Below are 26,245 nucleotides of genomic sequence, written 5' to 3'. Positions count from 1 at the left end.
TTAAGCGCCGAAATACGCAGGAAGCAAAGTTTGTGAACCAACACCAATGTGTGAATTTTTCCATTAAAATATAAAAAATAACAAAAAAGAAATAAAAAAGTGAAATACGTTTCTTCTAAAATAAAAAAGCTACTTAGTCTTAAAACATTTTAAATTTGTTTTCATTATTTCACGGCCTCCCTCAACAAAGCCTACGGCCCCCAAGGGGGCCGCGGTCCACAGTTTGGGAAGCGCTGCTTTAGCGCACCAGCGCCCAAGGCTCGCTGTGCAGCTAGACGCGTCGCAACCAACAATTGCGGGAGATTCAAATCAAATGCAACAAAAAATTAAACATTAGTATATTAACTCTAAAGAATCGAAACTACTACTAAATTAAAATTAATTCATTAATTAAAATAAATACGGGTATTATTATTCTATTTATACACGCTGTGGATACCTTATGAGCTGTGATACTCGTTTGTTCGATGTATATTCGATCGTGGGAGGGATTGAGGATTCTCTTACGAGTTATAAACTGCTCAAAACGCGCATGCGCAATGCTCTCCAAGAACATGGTGACGGAGTGCAGTACGTACGTAGAGATCAGTTACAATCTTTTTTCGAAATCGCATTGAAACATCCTACGCAATCAAACCTGTCCACAGGATTTTTTTCACCTCTGGTACCGAGATTTGCATGGCATTGATCCTGAAGAATAATAAGAATGAATTGCGTGGAAAAGTATTCTTGGGGTCACACTCAAGAGTAAAGGTTCGGGTAGGGTGTCTTGTCACTTGAGATAAAGAATTTTTATATGGGATTTTCAACCGAAGATGAGTTGGCCAGTCTGAAACAAGGAGGGAGATGAGTGGTTGACAAACATTCAAATAGGCCGAAGAACACACAATTAAGGCGTAATACTCGAACTAAAAACTGATCAGACGGGATATAAACACGACTGGAGGCTTCCATTTTATAGTTTGTGTGTGGTCTACTGATGAAGTGCATCAACACAAACTCAATAACGGTTCACTGATCATAATTTTTTTAATTCACAGCTTAACAAAGGAGAATTTTCTTATTACATACGTCTTACATATTTTCCATTGTTTCCCAATGTTCACAGCTTTCGTAACACGGTGTCAAAGGAATGAACTGACACTCAAAAATGACAATAGCACGCTATCGACAACTTCAAGGCATCCCGATGCAAATAAAAACACTGAAGAAAATCTTTGCTTCTAAACGAAGGACGAAAATAAAGGATCGAGTCCCCAGAGATTAAACCGAGCACTCGATTTGGATCATAACTCTGGGGGATCTTTTTAATTAACATCGAAAGAGCTTAGCATTATCTCCCGAGAATATGCACATTTGACTATCAGCTCGGTATCGATTGCTCAGATCCGAGGACGACATCAAACAAAACAAGCAAAGCTTTGTAACCTTCAAATAGAGTTGTTCCATTATTCGCAAGGAACAGGACCTTTCAGTCATTAATTTACTTCTGGAGACATTGACGGAGTTTTAATTAAGGTTCCTGCCAACTTTGAATACCTGTGTAGATAAATGAAATGCTTTGAATAGTTGGGAGGGCTCAATATCGCCCTGCGATGGAAGCCAGTTTCAGAAATTAGATAGTTTTTGCGGAGGTATTTGGGTAGAAACATTGGCGTAATTAATAGAAGGCGAGATCAAAGACCTGCATACGAGAATGAGGAATTAAGTGAAGATATTTGCACAGTACAATAATAGGAACCTCCAATAGCATGTACTGTTTGAAGGCGATGATAAATAATTCATTAAAATAAGAGATTCACTTTGCTCGGCTTCCTAATTTGGCACTTTGCCAGAACGAAAAAAACAATCATTTGTTTACTTTCATATTAATGCATTTTTCATCCATTTAATTTTATGCTGTGTCTAACTGGATGTCTTTGAATATTCATAGGTGGTGTCTTGCTTGATTACTCTGTAGGAGTTGGAACTCTTCTGTTCTGCCACACATTTAATAATATGCAGTTTAAGTTATTTTTGATAACAAAAGTAACAGTGAAAGCACATGAAGAATTTTTTTTTCTCTCTTTCTATGAAGAAGGCGATTTTATGTTAAAAAAAAAAAAAAAAAAAATGCATATGAAATACAATAAGCAAAAGTGTGGCTATCGGTAGCGCATTAGTCTTGGAAATCAGTGGTTAGGCATTATCATTCCTTGGGCTTCTTTGTGGAAGTTCAACTTAAGCTTATTCACTGAAATCCAACACGATTGTTCCTTTTCAGACATTTTGAATAAAACGTTATCTACTTATATTAGCTATAAATATGATATGAACGTGAACTACTTATCCTTATAAGGACTGGCTTAAAGGGGCGAAGCATGAATGCTTTTCATATTCCCCGTTATCTGTAGAGGACAGTGTAGGGATAAGGTGTTATTGAGCAATTAAAGCTCTGATCATGGCAGGAGGGTAACAGCAATAGCCAAACCTCAGTTAGAACTTCACTGGCTACAGCATTGCCATCCATTACCCTCCAAGAGTATTGGATTGAATGAATCAATCACCGCATCTCACGGTCGATTGATTCAATTTCCCAACCACGTGAACTACTTCTTTTCCCAAAAGAATATCTATATCACAGAACGTTGAAAGAAAAACGTGTATTTATGAAAGTTTATAATCTTCAAAAGTTTTGAAAATAATCAAAAAATTATGAATGAAATTTAATAAATATATATAATTTCATCTTATTCTATAGAAATATAGAATAGTATTTTGGGGGAAAAATGGTATCTACTTATTTAGCTATAAATATGAACTACTTCTTTTCCCAAAAGAATATGTATATCACAGAACGTTAAAAGAAAAAGGTGTATTTATGAAAGTTTATAATCTTCAAAAGTTTTGAAAATAATCAAAAAATTATGAATGAAATTTAATAAATATATATAATTTCATCTTATTCTATAGAAATATTAATTTTATATATGTGAATAGTAAGTTATTTTGCTTTATTTACCTACTAAGGCGATTTACTGTTTTTCAAATTATATCATAATAGGTGTGAAGCATTACATTTATGGTATAAATTCGTAACCACTCCACGTGTTACATAAACTTCTGCTCGGCATATTTCAGGGAGTGAAACTGATTTCACTCCGTGAAATATGTCGTATTTCTCTTCGTCCTCAAATTAACTGTCAGTGTATTATTAGAACGTTTGTATATTTGAATTTCATATATTTAAAATATCCCATCAGAATGGATCAGAAGGAAAGCTGCCTTTTATATAAACTGCATCGAATATTGATAAAATCGCGTTTACTTTCAGAGGTGACGATAAGGGCAACTCAAGACGTTCCAAGGCCGAAGACTTCTCCTCTGGTGACAGATTTGGAAATCTTAGTGCCGGTGGTGGTGTCAGCCGTGGTGGTGCTCGTGGTTATAATCGTGGGTTGCGTCCTGTGGTCCAAGGAAGCGAGATGCAACAACAGAAATAATGGTAGGGATGCTCTCGTGTTTGTGTTAAATAAGCGGTAATTATGAGCGTGGGCAATTCAGTAATGTATGACAGGTCAACACAATTACGAGTATGTACTACAGAAATTCTACACGATACGAGAGGGGTGGTGGTCTGCTACTGGGAGATGAAACTCATCTCCCGCCGAAATTGTTGATGTAATACATTCGTAATACATCAATATCCACCGTAGGATTTGAACTTACAATATTGGTTGGAGAGCCGAGTAGTTCTCGGCCACACAATCGGGCGTTTTAAGTTAATTTTGCCAACTTCTAATACCGACAGAATGATAAAAAACTGTAGATTTGTTGGAGCAAGATGCTTTCTTATAGTCTTACAATAAAAGCTTCGGAGAAATAAAAACGAGTGTCATTTCTCCGATAATATTTCCATGAGAAGAAAAAGTAGATTAAAAGCTGCAATGAAGAGTTATTGATGAGTTACTGCAGACGATACTCTTTATGTACTTACTGTAAAATGGTTTAAGTGAGTTTTGTATAAAAACTGCCTAAACTCATTTATGACAGTGGAAAAGAAGTTCTATTGTTAAAGTCGTGTTCATTGTTAGACTGAAGAAATGTCAATTGGTGATTCTCAATTGCGTTTAGCAATGTTTCAAATATTTAACAATACGAGGCTTGTTCGAAACTTTTCCAGATCAATGTACAGTTGACCCTTGTAGAATGCGTATTTGAACTGCGCGAGTCCACTTATACGCGGATTTTTTTTTTTTAATATATTGGAAAATTTTTTGGAGATTTCTGACAATTTGAAAAAACTCGAAGACGAACCGCGTAGCTTAGAAATATCAAAAAGTTAGGCATGTCATGAATGCATAAAATATATGTAGACACTAATCTATTTTATCATTTGCCACCATAAAGTATACTCAAATCGATTTTAAAGTTAAAATTTATCTAAACTAGAGACCGTAGAGACCATGGCCATTTGCAGTCGAGAGAAATATAAACAAACGTAAAGATGCAGTATTAAATCATAACTGCATAAAATTAACTGTTATTAATTAGTTAAAAATGAATTCATTAGCATAAAATAAAAATTTTATAACGATTCATTCAGTGCATTGTCTAGGCTTCCGCGAAGCAATCCTATCGATTGCACACCATAGGCTACCATAAAGCAATCATATTGCTTCGTTATCAATGCACGAATCGTTATACTACCTGTAAACAAATATGAATTTCTTTTTCATGCTATCTTTTCATTTTTGATGTCTGGTGTTAGTAATACGTATAGCATGTACAGTGTTTTGTATCGTATAAGACAATATTAATGTAGATATTGACAGATATCCGATTCATCTTCTAAACAGACGACGTAAACTTAGGGTATCGATAAATACATTACTGTAAATGTAGTTTCACTTCCTTACGCCTTTCTTTAATAACATTTCTTTTCTCGACCTTACTTTATTGAAAGAATACAGTGTATAATACACATAACATACAAAATACGTGTCAATCGACTGTTTGTTATCGGTAAGGCTTTCGGTCAACAGTAGGCTATTGGGAAAGTTTTGGGGAGTCAAGTTATACGCGGATTTTCGAACAACGCGGAGGAGTCGGCATCCCTACCCCTCCGTTGTTCAAGGGTCAACTGTACTTGCAAGCGCAAAGAATAAGATTTATGGGATTCGGAGCTTTCGGAGGCTTCAAAGTGCGAGTCCGTTCTGCAGAAGCACACTTTTCCCCCATCGTCCACCTACCTTCTTCCCTGTTAGAAAGGTTAACCAAAATCCATTTACAGAAAGTCCAAAAAATGTCTTCTTCGAAATTGGTTGGCCGTGACGTCATCAGGTCTGTGGTCTTTCAAACTTTTTTAGCCCCGCGAACAAAATTTAACTGCTACCGACTGTCGTTCTTTCCAAGAACGTTGCTGCAAGTTTTTGGTGCCCACCTGTTTGATTAATCAGAATTGAGTCCTAAAACCTATTGAGAATCCAATCTTTCAGAACTGCTGTGCCCGCCATCGCTGATCCTCCAAAATTTCCATAATTTGCAGCAAATCACGATTATCGCTGCCCAATTTTAAAACAAAATTCATCATACAATTTTTCCGTGTAGTTTTAGAGATATTTAAAATACCCACGAAACAAAACATTAAACCTATTGGCTCATGATAACTGACTTTGCAATGAGACCCACAAACCTGCACGGACGTACTCCAATAACAGCGAGGACAGGGTTGACTGCATTCAATACTTCTTGAGCAAACATCAGAAACGATAATAATTCCATTTTGTGATGTCTAAATTTCTTTCATTTTTATCCTTCATAAAAAAATCGATTAATTTAACAGTCACGCAACTAAATTTTGTTCTAAGGAAACTACAAAAGCCAGTTGCAAAGTGGTTCGGAGAGAAGAATGGGAGGTAGAGAACATCAAAATCAACCATATTCGCATAGGAAAGCATGACCGAAAACGTCACCCGAAAGTGATAGGTGGCGCTGTTCGCCAGCTCTCCAGGTGAGCAAGTGGGGCTTCCTCATTCAAGCTTTCGACGTCGTACGAAGAACATGCGTCGTTTTACGAATGCTGAGATGGCAGACATGCACCTCGTTTACCATATTATGTATCCAACTACTATTGAACTGTTCAGTTACGCCTAATAGAGTTAGTTACACTATTAGTACCTTCCGAAGGCGTTTCCGGTCATGCTTTCTTATGTGAATATGGTTGTACATATTCATATTATGACAGATTTGGGCTAAGGATTTTTTTTTTTTTAATTTATTCATTTTATATATATTTTTTTATTTTAGATAGTCCGGAAACCCTCCGTTGACCAAACATGGAACTTTTTGAACCTACTTCGGTGTGGTGGTCTCACACCGAGCGGTGAAGCTCATCTCCCACCTAAGGGGTGCATAGGATAGAAGAATTTGGAGAATGACTGAGTAACGAACTCTTGAAGTAGTCTATAAATACACTTCCAACACCCTCCCTTCTTTCTATACTGTGAAGCTAATTAGCAATAGAGAAAAATACGTCCATTTCCTAAGGCTACAGGTGTAGAAAGAACTGCCTAATTTAACATGCTACGCAGACCTGCCAATCCAAAGTATCAGAAATGTGGATATACTGCCCTCCCCCCTCTCCTTTCCCCCCTAGCAAACTAAGCGCGTTTCAGTTTCTGTACGACAGCGCATAGTCATAATTGCAAGCCCGCTTCGGCCTTGGCGAACACTTATTAAAAGTTTTAATGTAAGCCAGTGCATTGTTAGGGAGCGAGCAAGAAGTTTAACGGATTAATTAGCTAACTGAAGTCCCCTTTCTCGGTGACTAGGCGAGTGATTGATTATGGAATTGCTGATAACGTAACGAACATAACCTTGATGAGGGCGCTGTTTGGTAATTAGCCGACAGATAAATGGATGGGAATAATACCATTGATTAATACGATGCTCCGACTGAAACTTAGCTCACAAAAGCGGAAAAAAAGCCTGCTAGGAGACACTAATTTAGAAACAATGAAAGTGATGCCCGCGGGGGAAAAGAAAAAAAAAAAAGATTAATAATGAGACGCCGTTCTGTTCAAGACCACAATGACAGCATATTGTGAACTTCTTTCTTGAAAAAATGATTTTGTATTCTCCATTTAATGGCGGAGAATATTTGCAGATAACAGCAAGTCATCGGATTTTGTCTTGGCATTAGAAAAACGAATCGAGCCATGTTCAGCTTCGAAAGACATAAATCATAAGATTGCCGTCCTTTAATTACTTGCTAATAACCGAAAAACACGGTGTTTGCTACAAGTCAGCGAAGTTTCATTGACCAGCGTGCAAATGAAGTACCTCCGATGTAGTTTTAAAAAATCTAATGGTTACTACCTGTATAATAGAATGTGACATGTATTTACAATACGAAGCCAAACTTAAACGTCGCTCTCTCTATTGTGACAATAGGCTTAACGTCACTGCTTACCTCAACAATAGCTATTGTTGTGGTAAGCAGTTAGTAACAACTGAACATCGAAAAATAGACGACTGTATAGAATTCTATTCAACACACGGCATTGATAAAATGTTGGTTTTTATAGCAAAAGTAAAATGTAATGCTAACAGGCGTACCTGTTAGACGTGCTTTGCCTAAAGGTAATTTTGGATAACAGCATGTTATTGTTGCATTCACAACAAAAGTGTTATTATATGATGGAAGCGAGACAAGCATCGAAGTTCTTGTTCGAAGGATGTGGAGGCTTGCTGACTCTTTTAATGTTTTTGTATTTTCGAGACGAAAAGGAGGATTAAGTAATTGTTTACATTACGCCGAACTAAAGACTGAAGCGAGTGTATTGTGTTTGTGAACTGTTGCTGTTAGGAAAAATCCAAGATGCTGAGAGGGAAGACGGAAAACTATAAACAGAACCAGAGTGATGAAGGACGCGAAGAACTCTTCTCTGCTTCTGGGTTTAATACAACATACTGACACCTCATGCTCTTCATAATCTTGCTGATATTTCTGAATTATATTTTAAATAATGCTCTTTTCTCAAAAATAATTTACCCGAATTTTTTTATTCTTTTATTTATTTATTTTTTTTTTTTTTGGAGAAAAATATTTTTAAAGAAATCGCTACTTTTTAATTCGAAGTGCATTCTCTGTGTTAGTCTTGTGATGATTTGTTCACTCGCTTCTTCTTTTCTCGTCCAGTTGCGATGAGAGGCTCCGTAAACAAGCACCCCACCGAATTAGCCATGAAGGAGCTCGCCAGTCAACCTCTCGACTGTCTATCAAGCGAAGACGGAACACAGAGGTCATCATCGCAGTCTACATCTCATTATCCGTCGGGTCAATTAGTCTACGGACCAGCCCGAACAGGTACCTAAAAGTGTTTTTTATTTATTTATTTAAATTTTAAATTCAAAATTAATCTTGGCTATCACTTTGAATGAAAAGCATTTTAAAATTTAAAATATTAAAGCTTAACCTCTAAAAATTAATTATATATTTTCATCGTCGTTAATAATAACTGTAAGGTCCTTAGAGCTGATTAATGAAAATATCCATGGTATATGCTTAACCGGAAATTAAATGGAAGCACGAGATACGTGCTACAATCAAGTTTCTGGTCGGAGGTATCGAAATATATATATGTGTGTACAGCAAAATGTGTTAAATATTAAAGCAAAGTAGCATAATACTCATTAGACACTTGAGATTATTAATACACCTTTTTTTTTATTAATATAATTTTTATACAACAGCAGCACACATAACAGCACAATTACACTTAATGCAAATCATTATTTGTAATTGCAATTTTTGATCAATGTCATTAACGATACGATTAGTGAATTGAGTCATGTATTTGTTGATTATATTACGAAGTGCAAGTAATTGTAATCGTGAATTCAAAGCGCTCCGTTTGAACAAAGTTGGTGTATTCTAAATGCTGATTTTGTTATTTTAAAAACTGTCGATAATATTTAAGAATCAGAGTAACTCGCAAGTCTTTCCACGGCCGGTAACAGACGATTGTAAATAAACTCCCGCGAGTAAGACTTTACATAGACTAAACTCAGACGATTTAATCCAACACTTGGATAGAAACCAAGCACTTGACCTGTTCAAGAAATTGTTGAAGTTAGAGACCGGTTTCCTAAACCTGTACGCACTAACAAACGATCCAGAAGGCGAAGAGGCGTATACAGAAGGAGAAAACACAAGTTTCTCCAAAAAAAAAAGAGTTACGGAGGAACACACCAGCAAAAGACGTAGGACCGAAGATGACCACATGGACTAGGACTCATCTACATAAGACGTACCAAGCAAGAAAGAAAGAAAATGTCTCCCATCCTTAATACTATGAGATAAAAAAAAAATAGTGGACCTTAGCTCACTGATCTTCAAGGAACAAAACACCGCCTATTCCTCGACCAAACACACGAGGGGGTAAAAATACACCCTACTGACTGCAGCCTGATGACCAAAATGATGGACAACTCTGAACTGCAATACCACGCCTTCGCTCTAAGCGAGAGAAAAAACCTGAAGGAAGTCTCCAAGGGCATCACCTCAGAAGAAATCACAACGGACCTCATCAACCAGGGCCTGACCTCAGTCAAGGTCAGCAGGATGTATACCTTGACTGAGGTCAGGCCCACATATAGAACAGATAAAAAAAAAAAACTAATGCCTCTAGTGCTCGTCGAAATCAACAACACCCAAAAACAGAATTACGAGCTAACCGTAGTCTGCGGTCACAGGATCACCACGGAACCATTCAGAAAAGAGCTTCAATAGGGCAATGCCACAGATGCCAGAAATTTAGCCATGCCTAAAAGCTAGACAACGCAGAATATAGGTGCCTAAAATGCAGCGAAAACTTCCCAACCATCACCTGCACCAAGCCATGAATCACACCGGCCAGATGTGCTAACTGCGGCGGGCCTCCACCAGAAAAATAATGGGGCGGTAAGAACCCCCCCCCCCCCAACTCGGCCGGTCTAAGCAACCGGGATGATCATCCTCCAACACAAAGAAATCCAAACCCGATACCGCAGGAAAGAATCCAATCTCTAACCAAAAACCTATGCGGAACCAGTGCGATTAAAGAGTACAGCACTTAATGACCAAACAAGCCCCAACCTAGCAGCAATCTTGTTTGTTTCGCTAGCCACCATGCTCCGAGAATTCAGCAAAACCAGCCCATCACCGACTTCCACAAAAAGATTCCTTCAAGGACCTCACTCCATTCTGACGGCCCTCAGTCATGAATAGAAAAAAAATATCCAACTGAACCCCCCCCCCTACTTGATCGCTGCCCGGAATGCCAACGGTCTTACCAACAAAACAAGATACTGGAGTTACAAAAGTTCGCCCACAGACGCAATCCCGACATAATAGTTATCAATGAAACTCACCTCCGACCTGCAAATAACCCAAAACTAAGAGGGATACTCCATGTACCGATCAGAGAGACAGACTCCGCATCAGAAGCGGAGGCACCGCCATCTAAACCTATCTAAAGCACAATACCACACCAGCCCACAAACCATCAACCTGGAGATAACCGGCATAGAGGTGCACACCAACAACGCTGGCAGACTCAAGATATACGCAGCCTACAACTCACTAAGAGATGAGTTGTAGGCTGCGTACTTCCCCTACTGATGTCAGACTTGAACGCCTTCCTTGGCTCTAGAGACTCCTCCATCATAGCAGGAGACTTAAACGCCAAGCACACAGCATGGTTCAGCAGCAAATCAACAAAAATGGTCGCACGCTAAACAACTATACAACACAAAATTTTGCAGTAGCAGGACCCACGGAACCGACCCATCACAGCCCTCAAGGAAGATGAGATGTACTAGACATCGTTATCTTTAGGAACATCAGATATCAGTATCAACGAGCTATCGTCAGAGCACAACCACATCCTGCTTAAACTAGGCACTGAGGATCAACTCTCGCCCCTGCACTCTTTCATAGCATGGCACAATCTATCGAAAATTCTCCCAGAACACCGCGGCCCATCACCCACAAAAAAAGAAGAGATAGATGAAGCTGTGAATAACTTAACAAATCATATCAGCAAAGCGCTAGCAGCAGTCACCGAGACCACAATCACCCACACGACCAGCCCGCTTCCAAAGGAAATCATAGGCCTAATCAGATCAAAAAAACAAAGCCAGAAAGATACAACACAAGAGCCCACAAGAGAAAAAAAAAATCCTAAACAAGATGAACAGCGAAGTCAGAGAAGCACTTCAAAACCACAGAAACCATTAATGGGAAAACAAGCTAACAGCACTCAACCCTGAGGATCATACAATCTGGAAGTTCCTGAGAACCCTTCTTACCAAACTTCCCCCCACCCCCATGCAGGCCAAACACGGTATTGCACACACTGATATGGAAAAAGCCGAAGCTCTCGTTCATAACCTGTAAAAACAACGTAGATCGTTATATGAAAACATAAACATTAACCTCATTTACAAGGTTCATCAACAGGTCCAACGCACCTTAAGGCCACCCAAGGATAACACAGAACGCATCACCCCTACTGCTCCTGCAGAAATAATCAACATCATAAAGCATCTTAACAGCAATAAAAGCACGAGATCCAGATGGCGCCACCAACTAAATCATAAAGCTACTTCCACGAAAGGTGCACCTCGTCAACATAACAAACGCAATAATAAGAATGCAGCACTTTCGCACAGAATGAAAAACCGCCGACATCATATCCATAACGAAGGCAAACAATGATTCCCCTCCCCCCAAAATTTCCCCTTTGTTATTGTCCTATCAGCCTACTATCAAATATACGAAAGGTCACAGAAAAAGTCATCCTCGCAAGATTACAAGAAACAACATAAACTGGGAATCATACCAAATGAACAATTTGGCCTCTGAGGAGAGCACAGCTCAGCAAATCCACCGAATAGCAGAATACATCCCAACAGATTTGAATTTGCACACCGGCGCGGTATTCCTAGACGTCGCAAAGGCCTTTGACAAGGTCTGGCACCAGCGCCTTCTCTGTAAGCTCATAAAAGCAAATATGCCAATAAATCTAAACATTAATAAAAGCATACCTCTGCGAAAGAGCCATGCAGGTAAAAATCAACGAAACAGTCTCAACCAGGTGCAAAATCTCAGCAGGAGTTCCACATGCCCCCCCCCCCCACTATTCGCAATATACGTCGCGAACATCCCATAAAACCCGAGGACAACCATCACAGCCCTATACGGAGACAACACGGCAATACTAGCAAGATCTCCCCCCGCCCTCTACCTGGCAATTCTTCGACTCCAGGATAGTATCACTACACTGGAGAAATGGTTCTCAGACTGGAGGATCCAAGTAAATCCCACAAAAGCCCAGCCATACTATTCTGCAGAAGGCCAGCAAAGAACACACCGAACTCTTCGGAGAAATGATCTCATGGCAGACAGGAACCAAACATTTCGGAGTACAATTCGACAAGACTTCGATTTAACATCACATCAAACTCATACGCGCAAAAACATCCAAAGCCATAGCTGAACTCCACCCCCATGATCAACTGCCGCGGCAAAGCAGATACACGAAACAAGCTGCTACTCTACCAGATGATGATACGCCCCGTAATCACATACGCCTCCCCAGCATGGAGCCATACCTCGAATTCAAACCTTCTAAAATTGCAACGAATACAGAATAAGTGCCTGCGGATGATACTGGATGCCACATGGTTTATTAGAAACACCCAGATCCATCGAGAGACCGGAATCCCATACGTCTTTCCGCTCCTTCATGACCTTGCGGAAAAGTTCTTCTCAAAGGCAAACATGCACGCAAACCCACTAATCAGACAAGCCGCCAACTACAACGAAACCGACCACTGTAAAAACACAAAAGATCCAAGACAATCCTGCTCCCAGCTGAACACAGCCACCCCCAAAGGGCGGGTAGCTGTGTTCATCCCAATGTTTCCTTACACAGACAAAAGGGAATGTGAAAAGCATGATTGCTTCTTCACCCGTCTAGCCAGCAAAGTTGTTGTTACTTGTATTCGTGTACAGACTTCAGTTTCTCTTGATTGTAAGTGATGAGTCCACCACCAGATTAAGATGTTGCTTCAAGAAACAAAAACATGAAAACAAAGAAATGAAATATATTTTGAGACATTGGTGACTGACAACAAGAGCGCTTCTTTTTTTTTTTTGTATTAATTTCCTCTCTCAATCAATTTTAATACTAAGTGAATTCAAAGATGGATTCCTCCCTTTTGGTGTGTGTGTGGGGGGGGGGGGAACAAGTAACTTGCCTCTTTCCGAGTTCCCAAATGTCTGTGAATTGTCTTGTTCTGGATATTAAAAGTAATTATTTGAATTATTAAAATTTGGAATATTAAATATCTCTTTGCGATGAACATCTCACAATAAGAATAAAATATTCCTTAAGTGAATTTATTAAGGAAGGCGAGTAAAACATGTCCGATTCTCACCCTTGGAAATTTCAACCTTTTGATGTGCGAAAGCGAATTCTAATTTTGCAATGAAGAAATCCTGATAAGAACACGTAAAAGAATCGCAAATATAATTTTGTGTTAACTCGTTAAAGTGGTTCACAATGCCTTCCCCCCCTCCCCCATCCCCTTATTGAACGATTTAATTATTGATTACACGCGATAAAGTAACGTGTTCAAATTCATTTTGAGAAGAATGCGAATCGAAAGTAAGTCAGCAGCGAACATAGAGAAAAATGTAAGAAAGCGAATGACCGTAAAAAATGGCTAAACAAAAGGTCATGGGAAGATTGATGAAAAATAAATATCAAGAGAAGGTGGTAAAATATTCTGAGGCTGTTCATAAAGCTTAGAAATGTAGGAAATAGTATTTTAAAAAGGATGATGAAGAGGACAGGAAAATTGAGGATAAAGATGTTTTAGATGTCTACAGTAATTGCTTTGAAAGGTTGCTAAATGAAACAGGCAGTGACAGCATTGTGGTAGAAAACTCCCAACAGGAATGCCGTTTGGAATATATCCATACTTGAAGTAGAAAAAGCCATCAAAGGCTTGAAATGTGGAAAGGCAGCAGGAGTAGATGATATTCGACCCGAAATGCTGAAGTGTGGTGGTATAAAAGTCTTACAGTGGCTGCACTGCATAGTTCAGAAGGCCTGGACAGAGGGTGTAAATAGAACATTATATCAAGCAATACGTACTTTTTATTTGAGTTAGAATTGAAGGAGGTGCAGAAAGATGGTTTGATGTTAAATCAGATGTGAGACAAGGTTATCTCCACTGTTATTCATTATCTATGTGGATCACATTATGAAGGAAAGTGGTATTAAACCTAGGCTTAGCATACGTCCTGGATTGAAGGTATGGTCCCGGCCAGTTTGTCATTTTGTCCCGGTTATTTGGTAAAAATTTAAAAGTGCAGCCTCGGAAAATGGCGATTAGGCAACACGAATACCCCACTTTGACTCTGGCCTGTACGCTGCGTCGCAAGTCATTGTTGAGCATGCGCAATCTTAGTTGAGTTCAGATTGTGAGTCGATGTTTCTTTTCGGCGTGTTGTTTGTGATTTTTTTTTTTTTTTTACTTAATTAAATTAATTTAACCCCAAAATGCCAAAAAGAAACTGTGTGTTTACGGATGATTTAAAAAAGGATTATCCTTTTTTGAAAAAAAGTTTGTGGTCATATTGACACAGTGAAATGTGAACCGTGCTCTTCAGAATTTTCTGTGGCTCATGGTGGGCGTTCGGACATAAAACATCACTTGACATGTGTCTAGTAGCGGCAGGAACTTCTTCAAAGATATTGTCATATTTTAAAGGTGCCGATCCAAGTGACAAAGAATTTTTAATGGCTGCTAAAGAAGCAACTTTTGCATTTCATGTTGCTATTCACAATCTCGGCTTTAAGTCTGCCCATTGTTCATCTAAATTGATATCAAACCTTTTTGAAACAAAGTTTAGACTGGGTAGAACAAAATGTGAAGCTGTCATTGTTAATGTGATTGAGCCACTGTTGTTTCAGCCACTTTGTGAAGATTTAAACAAAACAAATTTTGTGAGGATATCAATTGATTCTTCAAGCAGGAAAGAAATTAAAACTGTGCCACGTGTTGTGCGGTATTTTGCACCAGATTGTGGAGTAAAAGTTAAACTTTTAGACTTTCAATCAGTTCCCGGTGAAACTGCAGAAATACTGATAATTTCCGCATTTAATATCAGTTATGAAAACTCTTAATATAGCGAACAAAATTATGGGATTTTGTGGAGATAACTGCAATACCAATTTTGGGGGTGTAAAACGGAGAGTAGTAAACAATATTTACAGTCGATTGAAGAAGGAACTAGGAAGAAATATCGTGGGCATTGGTTGCGGTGCTCACATCGTTCACAACAGTCTTGAAACTGCAGTTGATGTTCTACCTATTGAAATAGAAGCTTTAGTAGTCAAAATTTATAAATATTTCCGCATTACACGGTTCGAGTCACTCAACTAAAAGCGTTCTGTGAATTTGTAGATGTAGAGTATAAAAAGGTTCTTCAACATGGCAACACCCGTTTTCTTTCGCTACTTCCAGCTGTTGACAGAATACTTGAAATCTATGAGTGATTGAAATCATATTTTATTACACAAGAACGCTGTCCGGTGATGATAAAACAGTTCTTTGATAATGATTATGATGAAATGTATTTGTGGTTTGTGCACAGGCAACTCAAATTGCTTAACAAATCTATCTTGATTATGGAAAGGACAAAAGCGAGTGCAACAGATATTGTCGTTGAACTTAGAAAATTAAAAACAAATCTTGAGGAAAGGAGTGATAATAAATTTATACCTCAACAAGCAAAAAAGCTTTTTAGAATACTGGAAAATAATGGAAGTATTAATACAATACTACAAGAGTTCGCAAAATTTTATGACCGATGTCTTTCTTACATTGAGCTTTGGAAAAACAGTTTTGGTGGAGCAGAATCCTTTACTTGGATAAACAACATTGAATTAACTTGGTGGGGAATTTAAACTTCAGGTGAAAACATTAATGAAACTGTTGCAAATAATGCAATAAACATGCTTGAACTGTTTGATGAAGTGGTGATTGCAAAAGCTTTTTGGTCGGCAAACTATGACATTTTGAAAAATACAAGTTGCGAAGAAAAATGGATACAACTATTCAGTCATTTCAAAGAAAAGAACATTTCATTGCCCATCTTGTCCAAATTATAGAATACATTTTCAGCCTGCCAGACACATCTTCACCTGTTGAAAGGATATTCTCAATAATGAATACCATATGGTCTGAAGAAAGAAGTAGAATGGCTGAAGCAACAGTAAAGGCTGGATTGCGCTGCAAACCCAATAGTGAACTAAGCTGTAGTGAATTTTTCGACGCGATTAAAAATAACAAAGAATTTTTAAAGAAAGTTCACGCTAGTGATAAATATTAATAACGTTTTAAAATAAGTTATGTTCAGTTAAGAGTAATTAAAAAGTATTACTACGAAATGTTGTTGTTTGTTAACCACTCCGTTATTTAGCCTTTTGAATCATAAGTACTTAGCGTAGGAGGCGTTACTTTCTGTTTTGAACCAACTCGCAAAAATCTCCCGGTTTGATAAAAAAAAAAAAGAATTTATGGTAAGTCTAATTAAACCTGATATCAAAATTGACGATGTTAATCTTAGCATCTTTATGCGGATAGTGTTATACCTCTGAATAAATTCGCTACAAGTCTTCAAGATTTCCCGACTAAATTGAATAACTGTTGTAATAGATATGGTATGAAGGTCAGCAATAACAAGGCGAAGAGACATTGAAAATAATCAGAAACATTGAAAATGTCAACTGCGTTGTGAACAGGGAACCTGTGAAACAAGTAAAACATTTCAGCTACTTAGGTACGATTTTTAGTGAAGATGGTAAATTAAATATGGACACACGCGCAGACAACAGAATTAGTAAAGCGAGTGTGTCAACTGAATGAACTTATATGGAGTAAGGAAGTCAACTGAATGAACTTATATGGAGTAAGGAAGTCAACTGAATGAACTTATATGGAGTAAGGAAGTCAACTGAATGAACTTATATGGAGTAAGAAACAAGACAGCTCTCAAACCAGATTTAACTTACGGATCTGAGAGCTGGGTCAGAAGTAAAACACTTGACCAAAGACTAGAGACCGCAGATATGAGAGTCCTGAGAAAGATTAGAGGCGTGAACAGATGGCATCAATGGCAATATCATTGATTAAAAACGAGGATATTAGGAAAGAATTTGACACTGTTAGCATCCAAGAATGTGCGAGCGAAGCTAAAAAAATAATAGTTAACCAGTTCTGGAGATTTCTTCTTTTTTTTTTTTTTCATGTTATCTAGTTAAAGGGGCAGAGAAAAAGTTCTCCAGCAGGTGCATTAACACCCAACTAACTGTTTGCTGTTTTCCCTTATTGCTCTCTCATCTTAGGCACAAAAGAAGAATTTCTTGGATTTTCTACCACCTCCCGGATCATATTCAATCAAATCTTGCTCTTTTCAAGGGAATCTTCAACTTTGGTGTAATCATCCCCAGTCAATTGAAAATATTTTTGAGACCAATAAAAGCTACCCCGGTTTAAACACACTCTCGCCATTGTGAGACGGCAGTAACCAGTCTGAGTATTTCTGGATCACGTGACTTTTGATTGAGAAATTGCTTTATAAAGGTTTATTGCCCTTTTGTAAAAAATTTTCTGTTTGGTGTTTTAACTTACAACCCTCTTTCATTACACTTTTCAACTTGTGACGAGAGAACGAAATGATCGCCTTTTTACTTACGTTGGGCAAATGTCATACAATATCACTGTCATGTAAAACATACTTCATCTATTGTCTCTTCAAAAATAATCGTGAAAGATGATACAAGTTCTATTTTTGTGCGTAAGTAATCAAAGTGAAATGCAGTACTCAAAAAAACCCCATCAAAGTTTATTTTTCCAGAGCCTGCCATTAACAAATTATTCTTAGAAAACTAAAAAACGACTGGTGGAGTCATTTGAACACGCTAAGACAGGCCAGCAAGCAAAAGCCGTAAAGATTTCATTTTCAGTACAAGACGTGCATCTGAATATAGAAGTGAAGTGGAGAACGGAGGTTTTAAGATGGTGTAGAATAACAAACCTTAAATTACACTTTTCTTTCCTTCCAAATTCGCGGTAATTTTTTTCACTTCTTCGTTTCGTTTCAAATGAATGCCTCCTTTGATTTTTTTCCCTAATTTCAGCACCTCCAATAATTTTATTTTAAAAAGAATTTTTTTATAATAAAAGTAACTTCGCCAGTTTTCTGTGCTGCAAGAACAGATGCCGACAAATGATTGTTATCGAACGAGTCCGTTTGAGATCAACAGAATAGAAAGAAAGAGAAAACGAGGTCATAAAAAATGTTATTACATACAGATCAGGTTTGCTGAATTTCACGAGTAGTAGTTGAAGGAAAGCCATTTAAGAAGAGGAATCAAACGACAGAACTTTTAATGTCTTTTGGATAAATGACAAGAGACTCAAATGGTCAAGAAGATCGTCTTTTATGCCATTGATTATAATGACAGCGAAGACAACCGCCGTCTCTCTCTTGGCTACTATTTTAGGTCAGCACACGTGCAAAGGGTGCACACTAATTATGGCTGTTATTTCCACGGGTGTGTGGGGGGGGGAAGTGGGCGTAATTACTCTACCTTTTTACTTCAACATGCCGTGTCATGTCTTAGGTGCTTCACTTTTCTTATTCTTTGCCATTCTCCACGAGGACACAAAAGTTTTACCAAAAGAGAAATTAGGTCAGGATTTTTTTTTTTTTACATTTTTGTGGGTAAAAAAATGCGGCTATCTAATCTCAAGGTTCTTGACGAAGTCGTAATTCATTGCTCTGATTGATCTTCCTCGTTGATTCTTGTAGGTAAGGCGATAAATCAGTTTGATATCATCGTTATTTTAATTCGAAGCGGAATAATAAGATTTGTAAAAAGTGGGATTCGCTTTTACTCTTCCGTATATTTGAAGAGTTCAACTTGTGTGAGAATTTCAGTCCGCTGTTGAGCGGGGATTTCGTTGCACAACTTGGACTGCGGTGGAATTAAGTAACAAAATTATAATTGTATGGATTTATTCGGTTCAATTATTCCTCCTTTCGGCAATAGTGTGATAGTTTTCATCACGTGAATATTAATTTGATTTTTCGGGACCTAAACGACATATTTTATTATTAAAATGTTAATAATAAAATCCAGGAAAAGCAAAAAGATGTAGATTTTTTTTAACGGGTTCGTGAGATGAGCAAGGGGGAAATGCTGTTGTGAATAATTACATCCCAGTGTTGCAGATGAAACGAGGAGAATATGCTGTGAAATGTATTATAGCTCGAACAGAACCGGTACGATTGGTGATTACGTGCATAAAGTAGCCCCGATATTGAATGTTAATACAGAAACACGCTTGGCCAGCGATTTTCAACCGGTGTGTTGAGGCACATTGGTTTGCCGTGCAAGGTTCACAGGTATGCCGCAAGATTTTGATATCAAGGAATAAAAATTGATGTCGAAGGAGTTTTTTTGCGCATTTTACCTACAAAGTATATGAGGAGTCATAAGGTTTATATTGCATCGAAAAAAAATTGTTAAGAGTGAATAAAATTTATGATTACATTGACATAATATAGATTTATTATACCTTTTTTATAGATATGCATCGCTGTACGTGTTTACGGGTTGCCCCCAGTTGTGCGACAATGATATAATACAAATCTCAAACACGAGATTCGACCTTGGCTGCTTGTTCAATATATTCCTCCCCACTACGTACGCCCACACCCCAACCTATTAAGAGATTTTTTTTTAAAGCAATTACAGTTGTTGGTCAACCGAATCGCACCTCTCTGGAAGTTGATCTCCTTACTGAACTCGATTCATATTTCAAAGAACAGTTTTCAGACATCCAATGTGCACATTGCCACGGGTTCTGAATACGTTTTGAAATTTTTTTTTCGTTTCGTAATACACATTGCCATGTCTTCAGTTTTCGACTGTTGCCACTGCGTCCGGCAATTGACTGAAGGACGCGGTGGCAAAGGCAACAGACGCTTTGTCATTGAATCGTTTTACAAATGCGGAAACGGTCATATGACTTATTTGGTACTTTATTTGGTTGAATATTTGAGTTCATACCAAAGCAGTAATTCAGTTGCGGCGATATCAGCTTTCATTTTGCCTCTGAACCCTTGCTCTAGACGGGACGCTTAGTTTCGTTTGAAAAATAAATGGAGGTTATTGGGGGAGGGGATGGGCTCGTGTCTTATGACTGCATTTATGTTATGTATTTTAGCTTTATATATATTTAATAGAGAAGCAGCTTTTGCACTATGCGGAAAATACTAGATTCACTTTTTTGCTATTTTAGTAAATCCTTCTTTATTAAAAGTTTAATTGTGTGATGCGTTACATAATAAACTAAACATAAAATTACACTCGAGTTCATAGAAACCGCATCACTTGCTGTAACTATGTTTTTCGGTAATTAAATTTGAATGCCTATTTGAAAAGGGGGGGGGGGATAATTGTCACAAATAATGAAGAAGGTAATATAACATTTTTATTTTTGATTAATATTTGGCTCTTTTTAGTACAAGATGTGACATAATTAGGAAATGATAACAAACTTGACAAATTTGCAAATATTTCCAAATGGAGCGGACAATGATATTTTCACTGGAAAAACAAATACCGTTATCAAAATTTAGTTCACCTAAACAGTTTTACTAACATTCAAAGCCAAAAATTCTCTTTTTGCTGTTGCTGCTTGACATCGGCGGGGCATTGAAAAAATCAATTTCCTGATGGATGAAACTGTCAATTCATAATTCTATACCCTTATAATGGCTTCTTGAAGCTTCCGAAGTGTTTTCGACTTCTTCTTGTGTATTTCAGTCTCCATTTGGTACCGCAAATTCTCAAATGGGTATCTGGGCTGTTTCCATGCCACGGAAACAGTCGCTGAATTCAGTGTTCATTGAGCCACTTATTAACCTGCAACAAAAACTAGAGCTTTTTAAAGTGCTAAACTCAATTCGTATGGTACATTTTAGCGTTATAATAGCATTACTTACACTTTTTGCCCTATGACAAGGACAGAGTCATTCTAAAAGATGCAGTTCGTCATTACGATAAACTGGTCTCTGATAGTAGGCAGCAATTCTTCTTCTAAAATTTTCTGGTGCCCTTGTACATTCACTGAACTTTTTGTGAAATGCAAGCGACCGACAACGTGATACGAGATGCAGCCCCAGATCATCTGACTGGCTGAGAATTTCACTGTTGACACCAGACAGTCAGGGTTGAATTTTTCCCCTGGTCGTCTTCGAACTGTCTGCCGTTGGCGCTGTAAGCTAAACATTTTCTCGTCAGAAAAAATTACTCTTTTCCACTGATCAGGGAAAAATTTGGTATGCACTTCGCACCGATTTAGCCGAGCCAATCTCACTTTTTTTGGTTAATAAGGGTTTCTTTTAGGGTGCCTGGCTATCAGTCTCTGTCGAATGAGTCTTCTACTCACAGTTAGTTTGCCACAACTCCCGTTTCAGTTCGCCGGACGACGCACGGCGATTCTTGAGGCAGAACCACTTCAGAACTCGATCTTGGCATGGTGTAGACAGGGGCCTTTTTCCTTTCAGCAGATCCGATTTCCTCTTTCGACTACCGCAGTAGAGTAACTACAGGACACTCTTTCAGCTATCTCTCGGGAGGATTTGCCTTCTTTGTTCAAAGCTTGAATCGCACTTTTTCTGCTAAGTGTTAGTGCACGTAACTAGCCATAGAGATCTCGGCACAAACTGCGAAATCTAGCTCTTGCTGTCTAGTTAGAGCATAAACAATTCTGACGCAATAGCAGCAACTATTACATTATACAGAACCCCGTGGGAATGATAGATGACGCAATACAACGAAATATCGAATGATAAATCAATAAAAATGACCGTTTAACTACTAAAAGCTATATTTATGTAAGGTGATGCGGTTTCCATGAACATGGGTGTATCTCCGTTTACTCATTTGTTCAGTATTGTTGCTAGCTCGTGTTGACGAATGAATGCAAGATTCAATTTCGACTTTTTGTTCAATATTTTTGTTAACTCATTTGCGTGTAATATTTTATTTACTCAATTTGTTTCGATATTGCCATTGATGTTTTCAAGATTTGTTTAGTAATATTTGGTAGTTTGTTTACTAATGTTCGATATATCTGTTTATTAATCTGAGATTAATATTGTGTTGATGTTTTTTTTTTTGTTCAGTACTTTTGTTTACTAATTTCTGCTCAATATTTTGTTTATTAATCTGTGTTTAGGTTTTTCTATTGATGTTTTTATATTTGTTTACTGATTTTTCTTCATTTTCTTTACTTATTTTTTATTTTTATTGATTTTTTTGTTCAATATTTTTTACTAATCTGTGTTCCATTTTTTAATTTTACTACTTAATTTTAAAACTCGTACCGATTAGAACTTAGTATTGGATATAATTTTTTAAGGATCACTCGAGGTCATATGATCGATTGTTGCATCATCTCTTTTTACAGACGAAGAGGAGGAGGCTCATCCCTACGCCACGCCGTACGACACTCTGCCCGTGCCCGTCATGGGAGAGACTCAACCAGGAGCGTCTGGGATGCGCACCCTCACTCAAGGATGTAAGGAGAGATGCATCAACAACATATATTCCCGAGGGCAGGTACTTGGATTTGTATGACCTACTAGTAGTGATCGAGGTGGTGCACAGGAGAGAAAAAATAAAGTTAGTTGTATGCTTAAATGTTTACCGCTTTTGCAATTAGTAAATGTGTAGCTGTTTATCAAGTGTTTATGACAACTTTATGTATCCTTTACAAATTTAAAACGAAGTCAGATCTGAAACTGAACAGCCAACAATCGCACTAGTATTCTCTCGTTGTATTGTTAACGTAACAATTAATACACACTTGTATAACAAACTGTCTGTTGGCATGCGCAAATACCTCATAAATTCCAACAATGCTTGCTTTACTGTCATTTTTATGAATTAACAAGCTCAGAAATATTAACAATTTGTTAATATTAATGGGAATAAGTTTCATTTAATCATGTAGTTGACATTTTATCGCTTCTTAGCTAGTTTGACGTAGAGTGAATGAATTGGGTTTTCTTTATTTATTAGTTTTCTTGATATTCACAAATAAAGCAACAGATAAGCGAATGAAATGCCTTAAGAATGCGTTGAAGTTTCTGAATTTTTTTCTTACATTATTTTTCATATTCTGTAGCTTTCTTCGAGTATTTTTACACATAGTCGATCCTCTTATGCTTTTTAGTCGTAGAAGATATGACTAATAAGCAAAAAATAAGGTCAAAGTTCAAGTCAGAGTATTTCAATTTTTATAAGAACAATTACTTAGTTTAGGATTAAAAATTCTTTTTGTATCTGTTCTTTGTACATATTAAGATGTGCATATCTTAATATATTTGTGATAGGAATTTTCAATTGCTTGATGACTTTATATATAATTCTAATGGATATTGGATGCAAATTATTTAAACTGTTTCCAGTATACACACTTTTTTTTTCCAATTTGAAATATGTGAGAGTCATAGAAATTCGCGGACATCAAAGTTGTTTAGATCAGGATTTCAATGAAAAATATATCTACTGAGATTTCGACATTTTCCAACCACACACACACACACTTGATTGCAGTATTCCTATTGAATTGCAGAAATGTTGTGTATGTAGAATGTCACGTTACTGCGTGTCGTGAGTACCTTTTGTGTGCGCTTCTGCAGAGTAGAGCGACGTGATTGATTTTCGGTGTTGTCTTTAACGTCAGGTTGGGTTAAAGGTCGGTTGATTGGCTGTTTACATCGAACTTTATGCTGGCGTTTCATGTTGCTCGACGGATTCAACAGCCAGGGCATAATCCTGATGGGTCAGGTTTCAGGGGCTTTTAAGCCGCTTATCACATACGGAATAACTGAAGTTTGGGTCATGAATGGGTCGCGTTAAATTATCCTGTAATTTATATTAATATAAATCCCCTTAACATTGGGGATTTATATTAATGCGGTTTACAGTATTTAGCGGAAAGAATCTCGAAAGAGTAGAGAGAAAAAATTTAAAAATAAATAATTGGATATACTAGTGAGGATTCTTTATTAATTTAATTTTAAAATGTTCGGGTCTCATATAGAGATGGCAGGTTTTTTCCTACCATCTCTATATGAGACTTTTTTCCCCCGCAAAAATGTATACCTCCCAGGAGAATATCCACAGATTAGAGGCGTAACACAAAGCAACCTCGTGGCTTCAGTTTTGCTATGAGATCGAACCTAATTCCAAACAACAGCTGCCAACGTGGTTTATTCTCGTTGCCAAATACGAGGAAAGCCTCTTTTTTGATGCCGGGGGGGGTTGTCGGCCTGGAAAAAACTGCCTTGTACACCACCAAATAATTTTTAAACTTATTGCAAAAAGTGTCACAAAAAAGAATGAAAGAAATAATTTTATTAATTTTAAAGACGAATTAATCTTCTTAGTCGTCAGAAAGCGAAATGAAATACTTCGGTACTTTAAAATAGACTGCATGTGGGGTGGGGGGGGAACGAGTGGACTGAGTGTCAGAATTCTTGCAAGGAAATGTTTACGTAATGAGTGGTATTGATAAATATCTTCCGCAAGAGTTACCGTGGTAACCGTATTGTTTGTTTAACAACTAATCATTCGCGGCATTCTACTGAAATTGTCCTGATTATGACGTCATATTCATTGTTATTACTACTTTTCTTTATTATGAACAGTTAAAAAAATAAACAAAAAAAGATGCATGTAAAAAGTTAATTAATATTGCAAATATTGAACATTAATTTATTTTGTTTGTTTTGTTTTTTCCCGGTTGCCGAAGAAATCTTCGAGAGAGCGGCCCTATGAGTCACTGATGTTGCCGTCTGCTCAGTTTCATGTTTTGTCCCCATACGGAATGGAGACACCAGGAAATGGGTGACAGTCCATTGTGTACATCCCTCTTACTGATTCACCTGAACTCTTAGTGTACAAAAAAAAAAAAAAAAAAAAAAACAGTCGCGCGAGCAAGAAAAATCGCGAAAAAAAAAAGTGGTGCACGTGAGACAAAAAAAAACGCGTGTTTTTTCCCCTCTTTTTTACGTTAATTTTTTTTTAGTTGGTGTGCACACAGTGCTCGGAAGATTGTTTTCTTCGTGTAATTTGGAACTGTTCGCTTCAGACACTTCAAAAAGTGTGGCTTCAAAAGCTTTTCTCTTAATCTCAACTCGGTTCGTCGAAAGGAGCGATAGTTACGGGGATTATTTACAAGTGACAAGCCAGAAGTTGTCTAATTTGCGGTTATTATGGACGTGCGATGCACATTAATCGATCAAGTGATGGGTTGTCCTCAAACAGCATTCGTCGAGGCCGCCATCGACCGCTATTCTACTCCAATATGAAGTTTGTGTCTTCTTCACCTTAAGTATTTCGCTTGTCTGCTGAGTTACTGCGTGCACTCGGTTCTGTTCAAATATTTATATGAAATGCATCTGAATTTGTATATTTATTGAGGTGTTTTTAAATCTGGTTTATCTTTGTTTTATTTTTTCTCGTTACAAGTGAAATGTATGTACACGTTTAATGCGTATTGTTAGACTTCCAAATGGCCTTTTGTCAGAGGTTAATTCAAATATCGGTTTTATAATTAAAATAAAATTTTTGAAGTATTATTGTATTGCTTTTTTTAAATTCACATATTCACTCCCCCCCCCCCCCCCTTAAGTCATCCAGAAATGTATAACTTTAACCCTTCCAATCCCTAATATTATCGTATACTGGCCTTGGCCATCTATAGGAGACGCCATGTCCAAACAAACATCTCATTACATTGCTAGCTTAACAAAGAACTGTATTGCTATAATCAGTATTGTTAAACAATTCTGATTATAGCAATACAGTATTGTTATAATTCGTTATTGTTATAATCAGTATTGTTAAACAATACTGATTATAACAATACAGAAATAACACGTATAAATTGTTGGGATTCAATGTATGGCTTTTAGAAGCAAAGTATGAACTAAATAGAAATACTCAAAATATGCTGCAAGTAGTATTTTAATAATAACTGATCTTAATATGTAGAAAAATGATAAATCGTATGCTCATAGTAATAATATGCACATTAAATGAGTTAGTGCGTAGGC

General features: G+C 37.4%; 1 protein-coding gene across 1 annotated transcript in view; it reads left to right on the top strand.

Annotated features, from left to right (window-relative positions):
• Nucleotides 1-25,723, top strand: part of LOC150095836 (cell adhesion molecule Dscam2-like) — a 137,188-nt gene extending 111,465 nt beyond the window's left edge. Inside the window, exons 17-20 of the mRNA XM_090409145.1 lie at nt 3,314-3,484; nt 8,183-8,350; nt 22,588-22,802; nt 24,940-25,723. Coding sequence (XP_090265271.1) covers nt 3,314-3,484; nt 8,183-8,350; nt 22,588-22,757 — 509 coding nt within the window. The 3' untranslated portion in view covers nt 22,758-22,802; nt 24,940-25,723. The remainder of the gene's footprint in view (nt 1-3,313; nt 3,485-8,182; nt 8,351-22,587; nt 22,803-24,939) is intronic.
• The last annotated feature ends 522 nt before the right edge of the window (nt 25,724-26,245 follow it).

This window comes from Typopeltis vanoorti, chromosome 19 (genome assembly GCF_054136105.1).
Source record: "Typopeltis vanoorti isolate ZY-2024b chromosome 19, IOZ_Tvanoo_1.0, whole genome shotgun sequence".
Classification (NCBI taxonomy): Eukaryota; Metazoa; Arthropoda; class Arachnida; order Uropygi; family Thelyphonidae; genus Typopeltis; species Typopeltis vanoorti.
The sequence above is the reverse complement of the archived record's forward strand: the minus strand, read 5'-3'. Positions and strand labels throughout refer to the sequence as shown.